At 45.9% G+C, this 20,256-nt stretch overlaps 2 protein-coding genes across 4 annotated transcripts in view; one reads left to right on the top strand and one right to left on the bottom strand.

Annotated features, from left to right (window-relative positions):
- The window catches only part of LOC105183040 (alpha-crystallin A chain), a 33,412-nt gene extending 19,475 nt beyond the window's left edge, over positions 1-13,937 (top strand). The window contains exon 4 of one of the 3 annotated variants that reach the window (XM_011140891.3): positions 13,507-13,937. In XM_011140891.3, the coding sequence (XP_011139193.1) occupies positions 13,507-13,701 (195 nt within the window). In that variant the 3' untranslated portion in view covers positions 13,702-13,937. The remainder of the gene's footprint in view (positions 1-13,506) is intronic. The other 2 variants (XM_011140889.3, XM_011140890.3) reach the window with 2 other exon arrangements.
- Positions 13,938-14,978: 1,041 nt separating this feature from the next.
- On the bottom strand, positions 14,979-17,785 carry LOC105183039 (nischarin). The gene is made up of 3 exons (XM_011140888.3): positions 17,362-17,785; positions 16,946-17,258; positions 14,979-16,857 (listed from the first exon to the last, which is right to left on the bottom strand). Exons 1-3 carry the CDS (start codon positions 17,487-17,489, stop codon positions 15,892-15,894), a joined length of 1,407 nt encoding a protein of 468 aa, XP_011139190.1. The 5' UTR covers positions 17,490-17,785; the 3' UTR covers positions 14,979-15,891.
- Positions 17,786-20,256: the final 2,471 nt, after the last annotated feature.

Raw genomic sequence — 20,256 nt, 5'->3', positions numbered from 1 at the left:
GTTAGAGAGAGAGAGAGAGAGAGAGAGAGAGAGAGAGAGAGAGAGAGAGAGAGAGAGAGAGAGAGAGAGAGAGAGAGAGAGAGGTAAAACTATGAATCTTATTAAAAGCTATTTTGTAAATTAGCGAAAACATATACAAATTAGAAATAAACAAGATTAGTTATTCGTATAAGAGAATTAAGCGCGGACTGCAAATTTCCCGAATTACGCCCACTGAAATAGTAGGTCCCAATTTACGCCACCGATTATGCACCACAATGACGCCACTCTATATTATGCATATTATATTATACAGGGTGCCCGGGATCTTTTGGAAATGAAAAATTGTGAAGATTAATCAGATCAAACTGAGAAGAAAAGTCATGTACCATCTTGCAAAAATCGTTATTAAGTTATTAAATAGTTATTAAGTTATTAATGATTGAAAATGACTACATCTAACTAGAGGCTCTTTTAATTGATAACTTGAAAATTACTTATTTGCAAAATAGTAGAGGACTCTTTTGTTCAAAATGACCTAATCTATAATTATATGACGGCTGTTGTGTCTAGCGATAGATATGAGTATATTGAACCTTAAATCCTGGATTTTGAACCTATCGCTAGACTCGTGTATAATACAGCCTATCGTCGTCATATAATTGTAGATCAAGTCATCCTGAACGAAAAAGTCCTTTACCATTTTGCAAATAAGTATGCAAATTTTCAAGTTATCCAATTAAGAGCTTCCTAGATGTGGTCATTTTCAATCATTAATAGCTTAATAACTATTGCGATTTTCGCAAAATGGTACTTAACTTTTCTTCTCAGTTTGATCTGATTAATCTTCACAATTGTTCATTTCCAAAAGATTCCGGACATCCTGTATAAAAACCACATAACTTTATAACATTATAACTTTTTATCATCTTTTATTATATTTTAATCATACAAAACTAAAACATTTTATATTACTACCTAAAAATATCTCATTCATCACATTATAAGGTATAATGTCATTTCATAGTCATTAATAATCATTCAGAAGCAAGTTTAGTCGAAAATAATCAAAAAGGACAGATCTTTGATGTAGACTTTTGAAATTCTTTTTCATGGAAAATCACATTATATTTTCGTATACCTTAGCAGAGCCATTTGACACACTATCACGACTACTTTCCGGCAATTTTCAGACACTTTTACTTAGCTGTGTTTTATTATGCGCATAGAACAAGCTAAGGAGGCGTAATTCGGTACGTTTACCTTCAAAGTCCTGAGTCGTAAGGTTGTGTGAGAGAATTGGCCAACCGATTGGCGCAGTCGAAGAATAATCAATTGTGGTTGGTCAATTTTTCTTTCTTACGACCTTATAACTTAGGATTTTGCGACTTTTATTGTAGACTCGGCTTTAGGAGAGACACAACTGATCTCTCTCGGCGATCTTACGCGAACGCAGCGAATTAAGGGGACCACCTCGGTTTAAATCACCGGGGTGATGCGGCGAGTGTAATTATACCTGACGGCGACCATTAGCTTGATACATGATATCCTGCCCGGTGATTTTATAACAGCTGATAATAACTGCCAGCCATTGTTTTCAATCTATTTATTTCAATAAAAAGCATGATGCAGTAGAGAGCGAGACGGGAAGGGGAGAGAAAGAGAGGGAGCACGAGGAGGACATTCTCTCCGTCGGGAGGGGGAGGGTCATCGCAAAAATCCTCCTACCGTTATGCACGCTCGGATGGCGAGAGGTCGTTGTACCATCGTACTCTCATTCATCGCGATGAAAGGAAGATCATTACGACGAGGAGGAGATCCGTCGGCGAAACACAAGTGCGGCATTATTCTGATTTATTCGATAAACGCTTGGCCGCTCGGCCGAGAGTGTATTCCGCCTCGTACCCGGCGATTTCACGGTCCCTTAAAAACGACGATTGACACAACGCGAAGCTCGCTTATCATGCGCGCACAAAGTGCCTCCGGAAGTCCCGATACGCGGTTTATCCGAGTCAGAAGTCGACCTTCTTCGCGAACGAAGTTTTAACAAGTCGGACGACAAACCGATAATACGTCGAGTCTCATGAATCGTCCGATTGAGCGGGACGTCGTCTCGACGAAACAAAGTGTTTGGTATTTTGCGCGAGCGAGAAATTTAAGAAAGAAAAGGAGACATCAGCGTCGAAGGACTCGGGGCGCCAGGCTCGCCGCGTACAGCCCTGAAAAAAAAAAAGAATCAAGTCCCAAGTCGAGAGTTGTGGCTCTTTTTACAGCGTATCAGTTGACGTTTCGACGAGGATGTCGCCGTTATTTTTCCAACCGACTCGTGCTTGTTGCTGCTCGCGGCGGAGACGTGCGCGAACGTTTGGACGTCGCTCGCCGCTTCGCCGAGCCGAGGCGCGTTATGCGCGTTCTCGTTTTCGTGGCCGATTCGCTCCCATTTGCGCGTTCGTCGCGCAGGTCGCCTTACAACCTCCTCGCTTCTGTCGCCTGAAGGAGGTCGCCGAGGCGTATTAACGCGTAGCTCGGATAAATGCCATCGTCCACTCCTATTCCCCGCTGCGCTTCCCTCCGCCGCGTCGCCGCCGCGCGCGCAACCTAATTTTTCGCTCGATCGGACTCGCTCCTTTCCGCGCGTTCGCCCGCGATCCGCGTTCGCCGTCGATTTCGTCCGGCAAAACCGCGCCGCTCGTTTATTTTCGTCACGGCATGTTTCGCTCTCTTTCTCTTTCGCTCTCGCTCTCTCTCTTCCCGAAATCATTCGGAGGGGAACGAGAGCAGTCTTCCATAAACGGATTCGCCGCCGGACGGAACCTGAACTCGGCACAAAGAACTCTCGCTCACTGCTTGCTTTGTATCGTGGTCAAGGTCCGACGAATTCAGGTCGGCCACGCACCGCGAGCGTACCTTAAAGGGCTCGACCAAGGACGACTCCTCCGAAGGACGAGCGACTCGGGGCTTGGGAACGGGGGAGGACGTCGCCGGATAGTCCGGCGAGCAGCGAGACTCGAGCGGCTTTACGGCTGACACTGACGTCATCGCCGAAGCTACGAGAGAAGGCGTGACACCTTCGCCTCCTTTTTCGTCGCTCTCACCGTAACATTTACGCGAATTTACGTCACTTGGCGGAGCGGTCGTGTTCTGTCGGCGATTTTTAATTGCCGCCTTCGTCGCGGATCGGACTCGACGACGGTAACTGAGAGCAGCTGTGAGAAACGACGAGAGAGAGAGAGAGAGAGAGAAAGAGAGCGTCTGCTTGAATCTCATTCGGCTAAAGGACGACTGCGGGGTCCTCGTGATCCAGATATCCGTGACAGAAGGCAGTAAACCAAGCAAGGGCCTGGCACACCGAGAAAACGACAAGACTCGAGCAGCGCGCGAATCGATCGGGGAAAGAGGACGCTCGCTTCGTGTTTCTTTGATTCGCCGTTGCCTGCGGATCGAACGAAAGAAAAGTCGGCTGTCCTTGACCGGCTTTGAGCGCAGCCGAATTTTCCCGTTCGTGATCACGGAGTGATAGCGCATTTGACGCCGTCGACTTTTCGCGCTCGGCTTCCGTTCGGTCGCAAACCGCGATTCTCACGGTCGGGAATCTCAACACGATAGTCTTAATTATCCATCGCGATTAAGCAAATTTTTTGCTCCGCTTCTCGACTCGAATTTATCTTCTTCCGCGCGCGTCACTCACTTAAGCTCTGCAGCGCGGCGCGCGCGTTTGACTACCGGCTGAAGTAGAAATGTTTCTCTCCCTTCTGAGAGGAACACTCCGCTCCAGACGTCTCGAAGGCTCATCTCGGATTACACGGGCGTTGTTTTAATCAATCTGTAAGAGCTGCCGACTCCGTTTTACGGCCATTCGCTCGAAGGCAAAGGTGGAAGTAGGAACGTCAAAATTCGTCGTTATATTTAGCTCGTGAGTCAGACAGCCGCCGGTGCCTTACGTTATTTTCGACAATCGCGGCGCCGGATTGCGGATTGTGGCTATCAAGAGGCCGGGCGTCGTCGGAAGTATCTCACTGTAAAAGACGATCCCTCTTCCCCCCCGACCGAGATTGGAGAATTCTCCATTGAAGGGTCTCGAGCGTAATTGCGCACTGCAAAAGTATAAGCGCGCTTTTAGTCGTCGCGCTATAAATACAATACGTGTACGTCTCACACCATATCTGTGCACGCAGAGAGTTCATAGAAACAGCTGTACACACACACACACGTGCAAACGCATTCAAGCTACCAGAAAGCCGATTATATCGGCGAAATAATTATCGCGGCGTCGTCATTGACGCGGTAACCTAGATTTCGCCGACGAGACGGTCGCGGGTGCTGCTGATGTTTGGCAGATCGGCCGCTCCAATGACTGGTGGTTACAGCTGGTAGGATTGCGTAACACTCGTCTCCCGTAAGACGATATTCGCCACGAAAACTTAGATCCTGCGAAGAGTTGGGTTACCGTAGTTCATTCGCGTTCTCGGCGCGTTTCTTCTCTCTCTCTCTCTCTCTTTGCCTTCCTCTCTGTTACTTTCTTCCTTGCTCTTCCTCCCCCCCCTCTCTCTCTCTCTCTCTTCGCCTTCCTCTCCATTACTTTCTTCCTTGCTCTTGTCACCTCCCCTCTCTCTCTCTCTCTCTCTCTCTCCCCTTTCTTTCTCTTTCTCTCGCTAATACGCGAGAGTTCTAAGGTTACCCGCGCAGCGCTTTTCCCCGTGATGGCTTTGGTTTTTTGCGGTCGGCAGGATCGATATCCCGAGGAGTATAGCAACAGGAGAATCGCGTTAGCGAATGACCGCCACGACGACAAAATCCATTTCGCCGGCGAAAAAGAAGTAGCAGCACTCGGGCATCGCGATTCGCCGTTACATTACCGCTGGCTTTCTCGGGGATTATTCTTTCCGCAGCGGACAGCCGATCGATTGGAATAGCACTTCCCCCCTCCCCCTCCGCCGGATCGTCAAGCGTCAAGGTATAGAAATATACTCGTTGTCGGAATGTCAAATGTATTATTAGGGACATTCGGTCGCAAAGTGTCTTTCAATTTACTCAACATGACGCGACATTGTCATTTTATTTCGCATTATGCCAATTGTATACCATGCAAACGAAGGAGAGGGGGGAGGGACAGATATTCAACGAGAGACATGCAACGACTCAATCGATATCGGACGATCGAAACGAGAAATTAACGCTACCGGAAAAAAATCACCAGCTGTTGTCATTATCTCATAAGGAAAGGTAGAGAACCCGGAAATTTAAAAAATTATGTAACTCTGTGCCGAAGTAAAGTAAGTAGTTCATCCGTAATGCAAAATTATTTTTTGTTTGTGCGGAATTCCAGTCTGAAACCACCTTTTGAAAAAAAAGAACCATTTTCATTGTTAGCGTATATCTTTTAAAATATGCAAAAATTATTTATATGAAAGTTGTAGTGTATATTTCATACTCTTTGCGACTGTGTATCCAGATTTTGCAAAATTGGAGGAGGGCGGAGGGGGTTTAAAAAGTGTTTCAATTTTGCAAAGAATATTTGCAAATTTTGCTGAATACACAGTTTGCAAAGAATATGAAATACATTACAACTTTCATACGAACCATTTTTGCATATTTTAAAAGACATACGCTAAAAATAAGAATGGCTTCTTTTCCAAAGGGTGGTTTCAGCCCCTCTGGACTGGAATTTCGCACAAACAAAAAATAATTTTGCATTACGGGTAAACTACTTTACTTCCACACAAAGATTCATCATTTTTTGAATTTCCGAGTTCGCTATGTTTCCTTGTCAGTTATTATACTTTTACAGTCGCTCGCCATGCGCGGCCCGACGAGCGCGGCGAGAAATTGAAAACTACGCAAGCTAGCGTGCGATATCGCGCCTTGAAATCGCATACAAAGTTACTTGCAAGCGGTAAACAATGAGGAGAAACGCTAAGGACTCACGATATACCGTTTGCAAGCGACCAAACATGAAGAGAGAAAGGGAGGGAGGGAGGGAGGGAGGGAGATAGATAGATAGAGAGGATAGAGAGAGAGAGAGAGAGAGAGAGAGAGAGAGAGAGAGAGAGAGAGAGAGAGAGAGAGAGAGAGAGAGAGAGAGAGAGAGAGAGAGAGAGTCGGCCCAATTTTTCACGTGACGCAAGGTTAAGGCCGGTTTATTTCGTCATTCGTTGGCACGTATCGCGCACGGCGTATCGCAACGAGCATGGATAGTTGCTTTTGACCGGTCGGTGCTTTTCTTCGTCAACGCGAATGGGGGGGGAGAGCGTTCGCTCGAGAATCAAAGCGCGCTTCGAGCGGGTGTAACTCATTAACGGCTTTTACGTAATGCAATTAGCACACGACAGGCCTCGCCTACCGTTCGCGCGGCGCGATATGCCTTTGATGTGTTTGCTCGAGTGGGTGCGGCCATTATATGTCGCACCTGCATTTTTCACGCGCGACAAATCCATCTAGACACGCTTCGTGAAATATCATCGCGATTAAGCGACGAAGGGCGAGCGTCGGCTATTCAAAGTCGCTCGCCGTCGATCGTGTCGAGCGGCACGACGACGTCTCTGTTTCGCCGGCGCCGTGCGCAATTTTATACCTCGCGATGTCGCGACACTCGTTTCACGAAGAACACGCTTTTGATTGTATACACAGTTAGATCAGGCAAAGCCGACAATTCTCCACACGAAGCGCGCGACAGAAATTGCGCCGGACGCTCGACTCTCTCGAGATAATACCTAACGTTGAAAAGTGGGAAGACCCACGACCTGCATCGCACGATTCGACAGGGCCGTTGTATTTTCAATCATCTCGTTGTCCAGACTATTGAAAGTTGCCTCGAACGTATCCTACGCTCGTCCCCGATTCCAATAGCTTGGTCAATTTTGGAGATTTCGAGATCTTGAAATCCGCTTCTCTCCCGCCTGATTTGGCGCTCCGACAGAGGATCTGTTCTTTTTCGAAGGACTTTGGAACTAGTGCGAATACATTGGAGTGAATCACCCAAAAAAAAAAGTAATTTCAGAACAAGTGGAATCATCTAAATTTTAGAGAATTTTATTCTTATATATCGCCTCAAGAGGATTCCTCTGATGTTATATGTTTCAGCAACACACATACCTTTTTTAAAAAGCGTTCCAAATATTCTGACCCATGAGCATATGACCATTTTTTCGTTCATGTCTGCAGGTAGAGCACGACTGAAAAAAAAGAAGCCGACCGATTCAAATCAACATATTTCTCTTCATATAAGAGAAAAGTTAATTGATGTAAGAGGAAGTCCTCTTGAAATAAGAGGAAAACAGAATAATAAATTTTAGATGAACGGCTCACTTTAATCGCTTTATCGAAAGGGGAATCCTTTTTTTGTGAAAGGCTTCGCTTGGAATATGCAACTATGGGAAAAATCACTTTACAAATAGAATACTTATTTTCTGGTAAAACAGACACATTTTCTCTCATTCTAACTTATTGTACTAGCGCGCGCAACAACTCGAAAGTTGTTTGAAAAAGAGCCAGAATAATAAGGGAGGATAATATTCAAAATTCCGCTCTCTCTCTCTCTCTCTCTCTCTCTCTCTCTCTCTCTCTCTCTCTCGCTGATCGCGTGCGTTAGCCACGCGTACCACAAAGATACAGCGTGTACTACCGTGTTACTTGATAGCAGCAGACAGTGAATCAACGTTGCACACTCGCCTTCTTCAAGGCGAGTCGCTGTCGACTGTCGCGCGAGACTCCGCGTTTTCTAAATACGTCGCTGATCGAACATCACCATTAACATGATGTAACGGCCTCGTCGTAACGGCGCTCGTCCGCGCAGAACCCGGTGACGGTGTGTCCGCGCGATTCGCGCGATAATATTTGCGCGCTACCGCGTGTGTGCAACTTGAAAACCAGTTCTCAGCCGGGAAAGATAAGTCCCAAACGTACTTTAGGTCGGCTCGTTATCAGGCATCAACGTCCGAGGCGAACGATCGGCGACGGTCCCGAATGAAGAAATAAGAACGCGCAGACGTGAAGCGACGTGCGGGGCAGAGAGAGAGAGAGAGAGTGAGAGAGAGGAGGGGGGATGGAATACGTGCTTAAGAATAATAGATAAATCGACCGACTCGCTCGTATATATTTCATATGCATGAGGGGCGCCTTTTTTCGTCGATGCGATCTAGATTTCGCTAGCACGGCAAGAAGCGAATCGTAACGAGCGTAATGCATCACGCGAGCGAGTTACGTATGAAGAATTTGGGACGCGGCGTGCGCACACACATAAAAGTCCGCGCACGTCACACGAGGCGCGATCGCTTTGCTCTGATAAAATGTAAATTCCCATCGATCGTGGGTTGAGTCAACGGGAAAGCGCTCGGATAAGATCTCGTTGCGAAGGGCGCCGGGTTGCGAAAACACGCGCGTGACATTCACCGAAATCCGCTCGCGCCTCGTGCGCAAAAACAAGCTCGCCCGTGCAGACATTTATGGGGGACACGACGGGGAGACACGCGGCGGCGGCTTCATCCCCGCACGAAAAACGAGGTCAAGCGAGAGGAAGAACGCGAGGAAGCGCCTTTAAGATATCGATTCGCGCCTCGACAGCGACACGCGACATAGAAGGTAGAAGGTGGAAAGAACGATCGCGATCCGTCATTTTTCACCCTCCAGCCCTTCGCTCCCCGCTGCGTTCTCGCCTCTTTATTACTCTCGCGTAACACTCGGCGTCTTCCCTCGTAAAACGTGGCTGTCCTGATTGCGTCGCGGCTCTCGTAACCCACTTTCGCCGCAGAGAACACAACGTTTCTCTCGAGTCGCCGGTTCTCGTGTCATTTTCCGCCCCGACGTGACTCCGAATACTCGCGGAAACACCTGCGGATCACGACCAGGTTACGCGCTCCGAATATCGAGGAGACAGCCATAACTGTGCAATGAAATGAAATGGAGGAGCCGTCATTCCCCAGGCGGAGAAACACGTCTCACGCTGCTTCTCACGGTGAATCTCCGTTGTTGCCAAAATCCGCATCGAACAAAAGAGTAATTTCAGAATAAGCGGAATCGTCTAAATTTTAGAGAATTTTATTCTTACATATAGCCCCTCAAGAGGATTCTCCTAAGATTAAAAAAAAATATTATAAACACGTTATTCTTAAAGTTAGAGGGATTATATGTTATATGTATAATGCAAATCTCATTGACTTTAATATAAATTTCCTCTTATACACGCAGATTATTGAATCTTTTTTTAAAATGATTATTATTTATTCTTGCTGGTTATATTAGTTAATTTGAAAAAAAATGATTATAATGCATAGGGAAGAGTTGCATAAATAAGTAGGCGCGAATGAAATATAAGACCATCGTAAAAAATAAATTTCCAATCAGTTTTGTTGTGGGCTTCATAGCTACATAGATGTACATCATAACCAATTGTATGAAACATAGTTCAAAGAAAGAATATATTATTCGACTCCTTGCAATAGATTATAAACTGTATTTGACTAAATATGAGTAAATTATCTATGTATATGTTACAGCACGCACATACCTTTTTTAAAAAGCGTTCCAAATATTCTGACCCATATAGTTATTTTTCCATTCATGTCTGGAGGTAGAGCATGACTGAACAAAAGAAGTCGACATTCAAATCAACATATTCCTCTTCATATAGAGGAAAATTCATTAATATTAGAGAAAATCCTTTTGAAATAAGAGGAAAACATTTGGAATAATATCTTATAAATTTTAGATGAATGGTTCATTTCAATCGCTTTCAGTTTAATCGCTTTATCGCGAAAGAGGAATCCTTTTTCTGCAGAAGGCTTCGCTTAGAATATGAGACTATGGGAAAAATCAATTTACAAATAGAATATTTCTTTTCGGGTGTCCGTTGCCAAAATGCACAGAGCGCAAGGACCAACGAACGACACGAAAGGACTCACGGAAGTCGTATCTCTTTGGAGAATTTTTGCAGTACCACCTCTCAGATACGGTAAACGTAAATCATGAATGTTACTCGCTCAGAAATAACGTCGTCATATACGCGAGCAATAGCATTCACGATCAACGTTTACCGTATCTGAGAGAGACGGTATTGCAAAAACTACCTTTTGTCGTCTCCGCGAGACCTTGGACACTTCTTTCCAGTCCTTTGCGACAACTTGGCGAAAACGCAATCGATATCCCGCGTGACGTAACACTCGCGCAACACGACGCACGCGTGCGTTATTCGCCTGCGGAAAAATGAGATCGATGTCTGACACGTTATACTGAACTTACGCGTCTACTAAGGAGTAAGGAGATGAAACCTACGCATGGTCAAACGGACCCCCCCCCCGGCCATGACTCACATCGGTCGAACGATGAGTAATACGGTCACACCATTACGGCCGCTCGCATTCGTCCTGCTGTATCTTTGAGATCGCTCGGGGAAATCGCCCGTGAGAGCGTCGCTCTTCGAGCTCGTATCGCGGTTCATGGTTATCGCTCATTCGCGAGAATGTGTTACCGTGCTGAGACTGTAAAGGCCATCACACGTAGAAAAATGTTAACCGTAACCGTAAGGTTGTAAGAAAACTGACCAATCACAGTCGATTCTTTCTCTTGTGACATTATAGTAATCGACTGTGATTGGTCAGTTTTTTTACAACCTTACGGTTACGGTTAAAATTTTTCTACGTGTGACAGCCTTAATTCCACCGTTGCTCCTGCACGATGGAGCCCCGCGCTCTCAGAGTTTCAGGACGATTCTTCTCCGAGAGTCGAAATGGCCGGCCGGGACCGTTGCTTCGATCGACCGTGCATTCGTGATGATAAATCAATTGCGACTTATTGCCCGGCGCACGCGAGCCCGGTGCAAACGAGAGCTTGTAAATTCACGTGGACGCGAGTACATCGTGAATGAATCGCGTATATTGCCTTGTGACGGAATTCCGGGAGATCGGTTTGAAAATTTGCAAGATTAAACGGCTAGACGGTTAGGCCCGAGTCTGTGACTCGGGGTAAGATCTACTACTTTCAGGTGCGCCTGAATTTTTTATCCACCATTTTGCATTTGTCAGTAACAAGCTCAAACTTGAAATCAGCACATTCGAAAACTATGATAAAACATGAAAGTAAATATTTTCCTCCGCAGAAAAAATTTAACCATTTTGATAGTAATTTCTGCCAGTAAGAAGAACCGCAAGAGGGTTGAATCTGCTGCAGTGGGTACGTGATTTTCAGAAACGAATAGGTCTGCTAATTGATTCTTTCCGATGAAATTTGCATAGGTCAGAGCTAGAGATGTGCGAATCAAGAATTTTTATGTCGAATCGAATCGAATCTCATTTTTTAAATTCGAATTCGAATCCGAATCGAATCTATGAAATTTCATTCGAATTCGAATCAAATCGAATCGAACCATTAAAAAATTTAACATGAATATTAAACGTGCAAATAATGATGGAAGATTTTAATGAAAGATTTTAATGAAAGGGAATATTAATATTGTAATATTATCTTAAAATAAAATATATATTTAAATATTTGTAGTAGTATTTGTAGTAATTTATAATTAAGTTATTAATTATAAGTTAGGTTAATTACGGTAATTAAACATTATTAATTAATAATTAATTAAAAATAAGTTAAAGGTTCAAATATACAGGCCCAGATGGCCCGTTTTACAACTGATACGCACAAACGCTAATATATTTGATTCCTATTCGAATTATTCGGATTCGAATCATAGGGATTCGGATTCGAATCGAATCGAATTACATTAGATTCGATTCGATTCGAATTCGAATAGTTCGCACATCTCTACTCAGAGCAAAATTTGAAACTGAAATATTCTCCCGCTCTATAGCGGTTTTACAGTGTTGACATTTAACTTTTCTAAATGATGTATGATTTGACCTCATTTGACCTCATATAACCTCAAATAATCAATAGCGTTCGTGATGGCGCTATTAACAAAGAGCACATGATACGCGACGCATTTTGCATTTCATTCAAACAAAAACACTTCTGTATTAGCCAAAAATGATTTGTGCTGCTTGTTAGTGAAAATGCTGCGATCGATCGCACGTGCCGAAACTGATTTGAACCTGTTTCTGAAGTGGTGATTTTGATCTTCACGACCAACCACGTCCCGGTCAGCCCAAAAACTTGAAGACGAGGAGTTGCAAAATCTACTGAATGAAAATACAGCATAAACACAACAAGAACTTGCGGGAAAGCTGGGAGTAAGCCAGAGAGCTATTTGCGATCGTTTACATCGTATGGGAAAGATACAGAAAGAAGGAAAGTCGGTTCCACATGAGCTAACCATTGACAATAAAAATCGCCGATTGACCATATGTGTTATCTTGCTCGCCAGACAGCAAAAAAAAGATTTTTTGCACAAAACCTTAATTAGTGACGAACAATGGATTATATGATGAAAATTCTAAACGCAAAAAATCATAGGTCAATCGATAAGGTCGACAGTAAAATCCAAACGTTTCGGGAAAAAAGTTCTTCTCTGTGTATAGTGGGATCAGAAGGATGTGCTGTACTATGAGCTCTTAGAATCGGGTAAAACTATTAAAGCGGAGATTTGGCAGGAGTAATTAATACGTTTGAGCGATGCGATTGACAAAAAAGACCATTTGATGGACAAGGCAGCCGTAAAGTCCTGCTGCATGACAGACTGCATACAGCAGGAACCACGAAGGAAATCATCTTACACTTGAGCTGGGAAGTTCTCCCACATTAGGGCTATCATTCTTCGGTAGCTTCGAAGCTTCGAATGATTCGAAGTTTGAAGAAACTTCGAAAGTTCGAAACTTCGATCTTGGAATATTTGGTATTGAAGCTTCGTCTTCGTTTCTTCTTCGAAGCTTCGAATACGAAGACTTGGAGGAAAAATTGCACCTCTATTCCACACGCGGCGTATTCTCCAGACTTGGCTCCATCAGATTTTCACTTGTTTCGGTCGCTGCAACACGCACTTCGTGTCCTCGACACATTTTTCGACAGTTGACGACGCGCGAAAATTCATCAGTGATTTTTTATAGTCTCAAAGCCACCGAGTTTCTATCGCGATGGGATTCAGCAACTGTGCAATAAATGGCGGTAAGATCATCGATAACAAAGGAGAATATTTCATTGATTAATCTTGTCCTATTTGTAAATAAAGATTGCAAATTGTTGTACAACTTAGTAATATGTAAAGTAACACGAGAGAGAGAGAGAGAGAGAGAGGGGGAGAGAGGGAGAGAGAGAGAGAGAGAGAGAGAGAGAGAGAGAGAGAGAGAGAGAGAGAGAGAGAGAGATGAGCCTTAGAATGTATTCGGCATTTGATTGGAAAATTAATCTTCTCCAAGAATCACTGTGCAACAGATGTTTCTTTTATAAATAATACGTACAACAGTTCGTGGCTGATAGAAATTCTCGCTCTTCTTCAATTGTTTGAACGATCCTTGATGAGAGCTAGTGTACACACGTCGTCGAGAATTCGCCGAGAGTTACGAGGTGTCTTGCGTGTCGTAAAAGTCGGGGGGACATTCCGCAACTCAAATAACACGATGCCATTTTCATTTGTTCCAGGTTCACGCTAAACACGAGGAGAAGACGGAGAGCAAATCGGTGTACAGGGAATACAATCGGGAGTTCCTGTTGCCGAAGGGAACCAACCCCGAGAGCATCAAGTCCTCCTTGAGCAAGGACGGTGTCCTCACCGTGGAGGCGCCCTTACCGGCGATCGGCTCCGGCGAGAAGCTCATCCCGATCGCGCATCAGTAAACCTCCGGACGAGTCGCGGAGAATCGACTTTGGATTTGCCGCCTCAAGACAAAATTCCTCCTGTTCCGATTACCATCCACTAAAAAATCGGACCTTCCTTTCAAGTAACCGATCCAAATTGTAAGTCCTAAATCCTTCTTTTATCGATCCTTCACAGCGGTTTGAAAAGAAAAAAGAAAAAGACGAGTTCTTTACAAATATATATATATATATATATATACACGCGCGTACACACACACACACACACACACACACGCACACACACACACACACACACACACACACACACGCACACACACATACACACACACACACACGTGCCGATTTATCCATGCGAGAAAGCTGCTTGACCAATTTTAACTATATATATATATAAATACTATATATATACATAATGGCGAAGATATATAAAAGCTATATTGCGCCGAGCGCATGGTGCGCGTCGAAATACCGATCGAATTTCGCTAATTGAAGAAGAAAACGACGAGCAAAAGCAAATCAAACGTATTCAGATCCGCGTTAAAGTGCTATATAAAAGTGAGAACAATTCACATGTTTGATAAAATATTTTCCTTTTTCATACGAACGGCTTTATTCCTTTACATACACACGATATTTCAGATTCCCCCTAGTGTAAATCAGTAGCTAGTGACTTTTTTTTTTTTTCAGAGATGTGCATTGCCTTTGAAAAAGATACACAGAAATATTTTAGTTAGGCGTTTCTCTTTCTCTCTCTCTCTCTCTCTCTCTCTTTCTATTTCGAAAAGCTGTGAGCCGTATCGCTTACTTGTGCACCGCACACCGCGACTATTATTATAAAAGGGAAAAAAAAGAAAAACAAAAACAACGCGATCGTTTGTAATGGTTAACTTATGTATGTGTTAGTTTAGGTGTACGTTAAAAGACTATAACACGATGCTTAGTGTATGTATAAGCATTATATATTGATATTATTTATGAGTATTTTAATATTTTTCGAGATGCGCATAATATTTAAAGGTAATGCAGAGAGAGATACACGAAAGTTTAAATAAAAGCCAACGAATAAGAGCGAAGTTGCGCGTCGCACTCTTCCCTCCCCGAGATGAGATGTGCGAATAAATTGCCTCCTCTCCCGGATACACCGAATGAGCGGTGCAATGAGCGGCTCATACGTGTGCATCTCTCGGCGAGAAGCGTGGGCTTTTTTATTGCCGTCGATGTAAGCGATGCTTAACAATGGTAACGCCTTCGGAATACCTTCGCAGAATCAATCGGCGAGAAAAACGCACCACACGTGTTATCACAGATTGCTGCTTTATTCATCTTTATTAACAAAATACATCTTTTCTTATATACAGGTCGATTCTCTGTGTTAAATTATATAAAATCGGTACGTCCGGAGATGTTCGCGTGATGTGTCGCACTCCGGAGCTAAAACGGCTCTGAAATTATCTTAGAATAAATAACATCACACAACTGACCGCGGCTCAAGACTTCGTGACTTTAGCAGCAGCGAGAGCATTTCGATAAAATCCGATAATCGCATAGTGTATTCTTTTTTTTAAATTAACTAACAATAGTGCAAGCGGGTCCGTTTATCGTTACCCCGTTCACGCTGCGGACAACAGACGGCGATCGCGAATGTGCCGATATGTACATTGCTGCACGTATAAAACCGTAGAAACCCCATGAATTTATCTCGTACGAATTGCACGCGAGTGAATCAAACTTCACGCCATTTTGTCATGGATCTGTGACATACTTTTGTTCCTGCTTTCAGAGAGAAGCGTATCTCGCGCATCTCACGGGCTCACTTCGCAGTTAAAAATTACAATTTAGAGACGCCATTGCGAAGCGCGCAATCTTCTTTTCCTCTTTATTTTTTTTCCTTCTTCGCTTTCACACTTTACAGTGTTAAAATTGCTCGTCTCTCGAGAGGAGCTCGGTAAAAAGCACGATAACGACGACGCTTTATCTTACTGAACGTTGCCCATGTTATCCGCTCTCTCTCTCTCTCTTTCTCTCTCACACACACACACACATTCGAAAACACAAGGTCGAAATAAGTAAAAACGATACGACGCTTTTGCCGAGAAAGTCTCGCGGAGTGATAAAAATGTACGCGCTGTATAAAAAGATTTCGCTCTCCTCGCGCTGCGTGAGCGCGCAGCGGAGGAGGAGGGGAAGAGCCGGGTTCGGCTGGAATTTCTATATACTCGGAATTTCGGCAGAGAAGAGCGGCGCATCGGAGGCGGTGAAAGTCGGCGATTTACCTTCCCTCGCGATGCGCAATGCCTGGTGCACCGACACGGTGTCGAGCTCCTTTTGATTCGGCTTCTCGTTGTCGAGACATATATCGGCAGCCCTCTTGCCGAACGGCTCCAGCACCTTGACCCTGTAGTCTACGATCGTCGACACCGGGTTGCCCGTGAGCCTGAGATTCTCCAGGCAAGGCAAGTGACCGATGTTCTTCACCTCCTCGATCTTCTCGATGCGGTTGCAGCTGACGTCCAGCCCTTCCAAGGAGTAGAGCTTGGAGAAGCTGGCGAGCGACGTGAGCTTGTTCTGCGACAGGTCGATGTAGACGATGTAACCGAGCCTCGTGTGAAGATCGTCCGGCAGGCTGGTGAAGTTGTTCGATGCCAGGTACAACTGCGACAGCCGCGGCAACAACGTCACGTTCGAGATCTCAGACAGGTGATTGTTGTTGAGCGTCAGGCATTCGATGTGCGGTAGCAGCTTGATCGCCTCGTCGATGGTCTCGATGCGGTTGTCGCTGAGGTCCAAATGCGTGACCTTCAGCCACACGTGAGAATCGTTCGCGTTCTCGATGTTCTTGTGCACCTCCTCGCACATCGCCAGCTCCACGATGTTCCGGAGCTTGGTGTGCGTGACCTTCAGCAGGCACACGGTGTCTCGTAGATTGCCCATGTTGTAGATCTTGTCCACGGGGTACTGGTCGATCGTGAGGTATTGCACGTTCTTAAAGCTCGACAATTCGATGGACAACGCGAACGAGTAGATATTGCTAGTTCTGTAGGGCTCCGGGCTACCCTCGATCGTGAGACTCGTCAGATGAGAGTTGAAGTCCAACACGTGGCTGAAGTCGTACTTCTTGTCCACGACCTCCATGGACGAGCACGGCTGCTTCACTCTCTCGCTGATCGCGTACAGCTGAAAGCAAACGCGCGGCATTAACATGCGCGGAGCAAGCATACGTTGTCGGCAAGAGTCGCGAATGCGTCAAGTCAAATCCCATTACTTGCACGGGATTGAACGTGTAGCTCGTGGAGGTCTGCAGCAGGGCGTCGCCGCGGGTGAAGAACTCCAAGGCCATGCTCTGCAGCAGGAAGTATATGTCGTACACATGTAGGTCCAAGAATACAGCCAACTCCCTCGGCATCGCCTTCTTCAGGTAGTTATAAACGGCGTTGAGGTAGACCTCGAGGCTCAGCCTGCGCTTCTCCACGAAAGCCTCGCACTTGTTACCGATGAGCTTCTTGGGAGGCAGGATATCCTTCTCCACGCAGTGCTCGGACACGAGCTTGTCGTGCAGCTCGGCAAAGTCGTTGTACCTTGCAAAGCAAAGGACATGAGCAATCGCGAATAACGTTCTCTCACGCCTGCTCGCTCGGCAGAAATTAGTCGCTAGCGTCGCGCGCGGCCGCGCTGCGTTACCTGTGCTTCACGGTCCATTTGATCGACGCGATCTTAACCTCGATGCAGTAGTACGTCACCCCGTCCAGCGTGTCGGCCGACGGGATCTTCAGATGCACGTTCTCCTGATTCAGCAGCAGGCACGCCATGGCCGCGCGCGAGGCCGCTCCGGCGATGGGCGTTTCGTCCGCTAGCTGCTGCTGCTGCTACGTTGCGAGACGATGCGAGGCGCGCGCGCGCGCGCCTTTCCTCCGTCGTCCGCGGTCAGTCAGCGAGAGGTTATCCTCGACTGATGGTCCGTGTCGCGCGGCGCATCTACAGGCACAGTGACAGTCGAGATCCATGCGTCGCGCGGGGCATCGTATTGCGCCACACACTGCATTCCGCGCCTATGTGCGCGCGCGCACGCGCACGCGCACGCGCACGCAATTTCTGTGATTATCACCGTCACCTTTGCGCGTTTCGCTGCCACAATCGCTGCGGCTGCCGCTCACTCGAGACACGACGACGGGCGACAACTTTGACAGCTGTTCCGCGCGGGGAAAGCAATGCGCATCAGCTGGCTCCACCTCGTGGCGGAATGACGTAGATCACGATTCGGATCCCGACCGACGGTGAGAGGCTCGAGTCTGATGGTTCGGCTTTGTTCGATGAGCCGCCTCATCAGAAGGAAACATAGGGAACTTGGAAATTGAAAAAATTATGAAACTTCCGCGATGAAAACTATTTTTTGTTCGCGCGGAATTTTAGTCCGAGGGAGTGAGACTCCATCCTTCGAAAAGGAAAAAGCATTTTCATGTGTTTAGCGTACATCTTTTAAAGTACAAGGCATATGCAAAAATGGTTTATATGAAAGTAGTATACTTATAGTTGTAGTATATTTCATATACTCTTTGCAATTTTGCAACTGTGCAGATTTTGCAAAATTGAAAAATTTTTGAAACCCCCTCCGTCCTCCGCCAATTTTGCAAAATCTGAATACACAAAGAGTATATAAAATACATTACAACTTTCATATAAACTATTTTTGCATATGCCTCGTATTTTAAGAGATACAATGCTAAAAACGAGAAAAACTAGTTTTTCTTTTTCGAAGTGTGGTTTCACCCCCTCAGACACTGGAATTCCGCACGGACAAAAAACAATTTCGCATTACGGATGAACTACTTTACTTCCACACACAGTTTCATAATTTTCTTGAATTCCCGGGTTCCCTATCTTTCCTTGTCAGTCGGAGACGACAGAGTGATTCCGAATCGCGATGAGCAGGCAGCCGCGATCAAGTATGAATTTTGCGTTTTCCCTTGACAATAAGATAAGACTATTGATAACGGGATAAGTGTGAGGCAGAGAAATTATTCACCTACATGTCGAGTGTAACATCGAGTTTCAGGCCTGCTGAAAACACGGCTGAAATATCAGTAGTATCTAATCTAATTATTTTCGAGATTGATAGCGTCGTGGAATGTCTGGCGATAAGCGACACGTTGCCGAAGAATCGCCGACACGATTGTCGATACGAAGCGCGCGATGCGTAAAATTTTCGCAGCGGATGCTCGACAGGATTTATAACCGCTCACTCGTAAATACCGTATCTCCCTGGTTCTTCTTCCGACTCGGGATCTTCTCTCGTTTCATCTCCCCTCGGCCCCCTCCCCCCCCCGAGTCATCATCGCTCGGTAAAATAGACTCGAAATTTTTCCCAGGACAGGACGGTCTTTCACCGCCAGCGACATTGTCGTTTCTGCCGGTGAAGTGCCTCGCGATTCCCGCAAAATTATTATTTCTGCGCAACGTCTCGCGAGTTCGGTTCATTGTCAGTTGGTCGCGGGGGGGGGGGGTGAGGGGGAGACCGCGAGGGAGCGACGTCCTGCGCAAATGGCATTTCTTGCTGGTGCCCCGCGCGCTGGCGCGCGTTTCTCAATCCTCCGTCACGGCTGCGGAGCGCGATGGACGGCAATTACCGTACGTACGCTATCGCCAGCTGGCTCTTACATCGCGTGCCTTCGACTCGCTCTTATCTCTTCCGACTGCCGATCCATTTGCTCGCTCGCTCGCTCGCTCGCTCGTGCGAAAAACGCGCAAGAAGCCGCGGGGGAAGGACGATCCTCGCACGGTCGCGCGCAGGTCCTCAGACGACGACTTCCTCTGGACGAACGTAACGCACGTCGTGCCGGCAAGTTACGTGAGAAACGATCGAATTACGCCACGACCTATTACGTTTCCTCCATTATCATTCCGATTTATCGACGATGTCATCAGGGCCAATAACGACCTCTGCGGAGTAAAGTTATATTACGCACCTTCCGGCGAGGTGTCCAAACAAACAAACAGTCACGCAACTTCGCTCGCTACGTGCGTCCTTTGAGGAACAAAAGCGAATATTACGGCCACCTTCGTTGAGCAATCGACTTCCCGGTGACGCAACGGCCTCTCTCCCTCCCACCCTTTCTCTCTCTCCCTCTCTCTCTCTCTCTCTCTCTCTCTCTCTCTCTCTCTCTCTCTCTCTCTCTCTCTCTCTCTCGCTCTCTCCCTGTCTCGCAGAATTTTTGGAGCGGTATCCCCGACGACGGTTCTGATCACAGACTTTTGTATTATACACTAGACCGATATAACTGGTCTCTTTAACACGTCCTCTAAACGCTGCAAATGCTTAAGATCGCTTATGGAGATAATTGGTTATCACAAACACGAGTTTTTGAGTGACATCGACGATTCAGAGAAGGCAGCGCAACAGTTGGCGATTGTCGCACGATAATACACCTTCTGATCGCTCGTCAATTGCCACCGATTTTTTGACCAAAAATCAAATTTTATTGCTTCAATATCCCCCGAATTTACCCTGCGACTATTTTCTATCCCTTAAGCTGCATTCGGCGATGAGAGGAGACCGTTTTGCATCAGTCGAAGACATTC

Source organism: Harpegnathos saltator, unplaced genomic scaffold, assembly GCF_003227715.2.
Source record: "Harpegnathos saltator strain DR-91 unplaced genomic scaffold, Hsal_v8.6 scaffold248, whole genome shotgun sequence".
NCBI lineage: Eukaryota > Metazoa > Arthropoda > Insecta > Hymenoptera > Formicidae > Harpegnathos > Harpegnathos saltator.
The sequence above is the reverse complement of the archived record's forward strand: the minus strand, read 5'-3'. Positions and strand labels throughout refer to the sequence as shown.

Coding starts and splice junctions, on each gene's coding strand:
- LOC105183039 (XM_011140888.3), bottom strand. CDS start 17,489: ATGGCGTGCCTGCTGCTGAATCAGGAGAACGTGCATCTGAAGATCCCG. Junction 17,259..17,361: donor AAATGGACCGTGAAGCACAG/GTAACGCAGCGC, acceptor TTGCTTTGCAAG/GTACAACGACTTTGCCGAGC. Junction 16,858..16,945: donor ACACGTTCAATCCCGTGCAA/GTAATGGGATTT, acceptor GTTTGCTTTCAG/CTGTACGCGATCAGCGAGAG.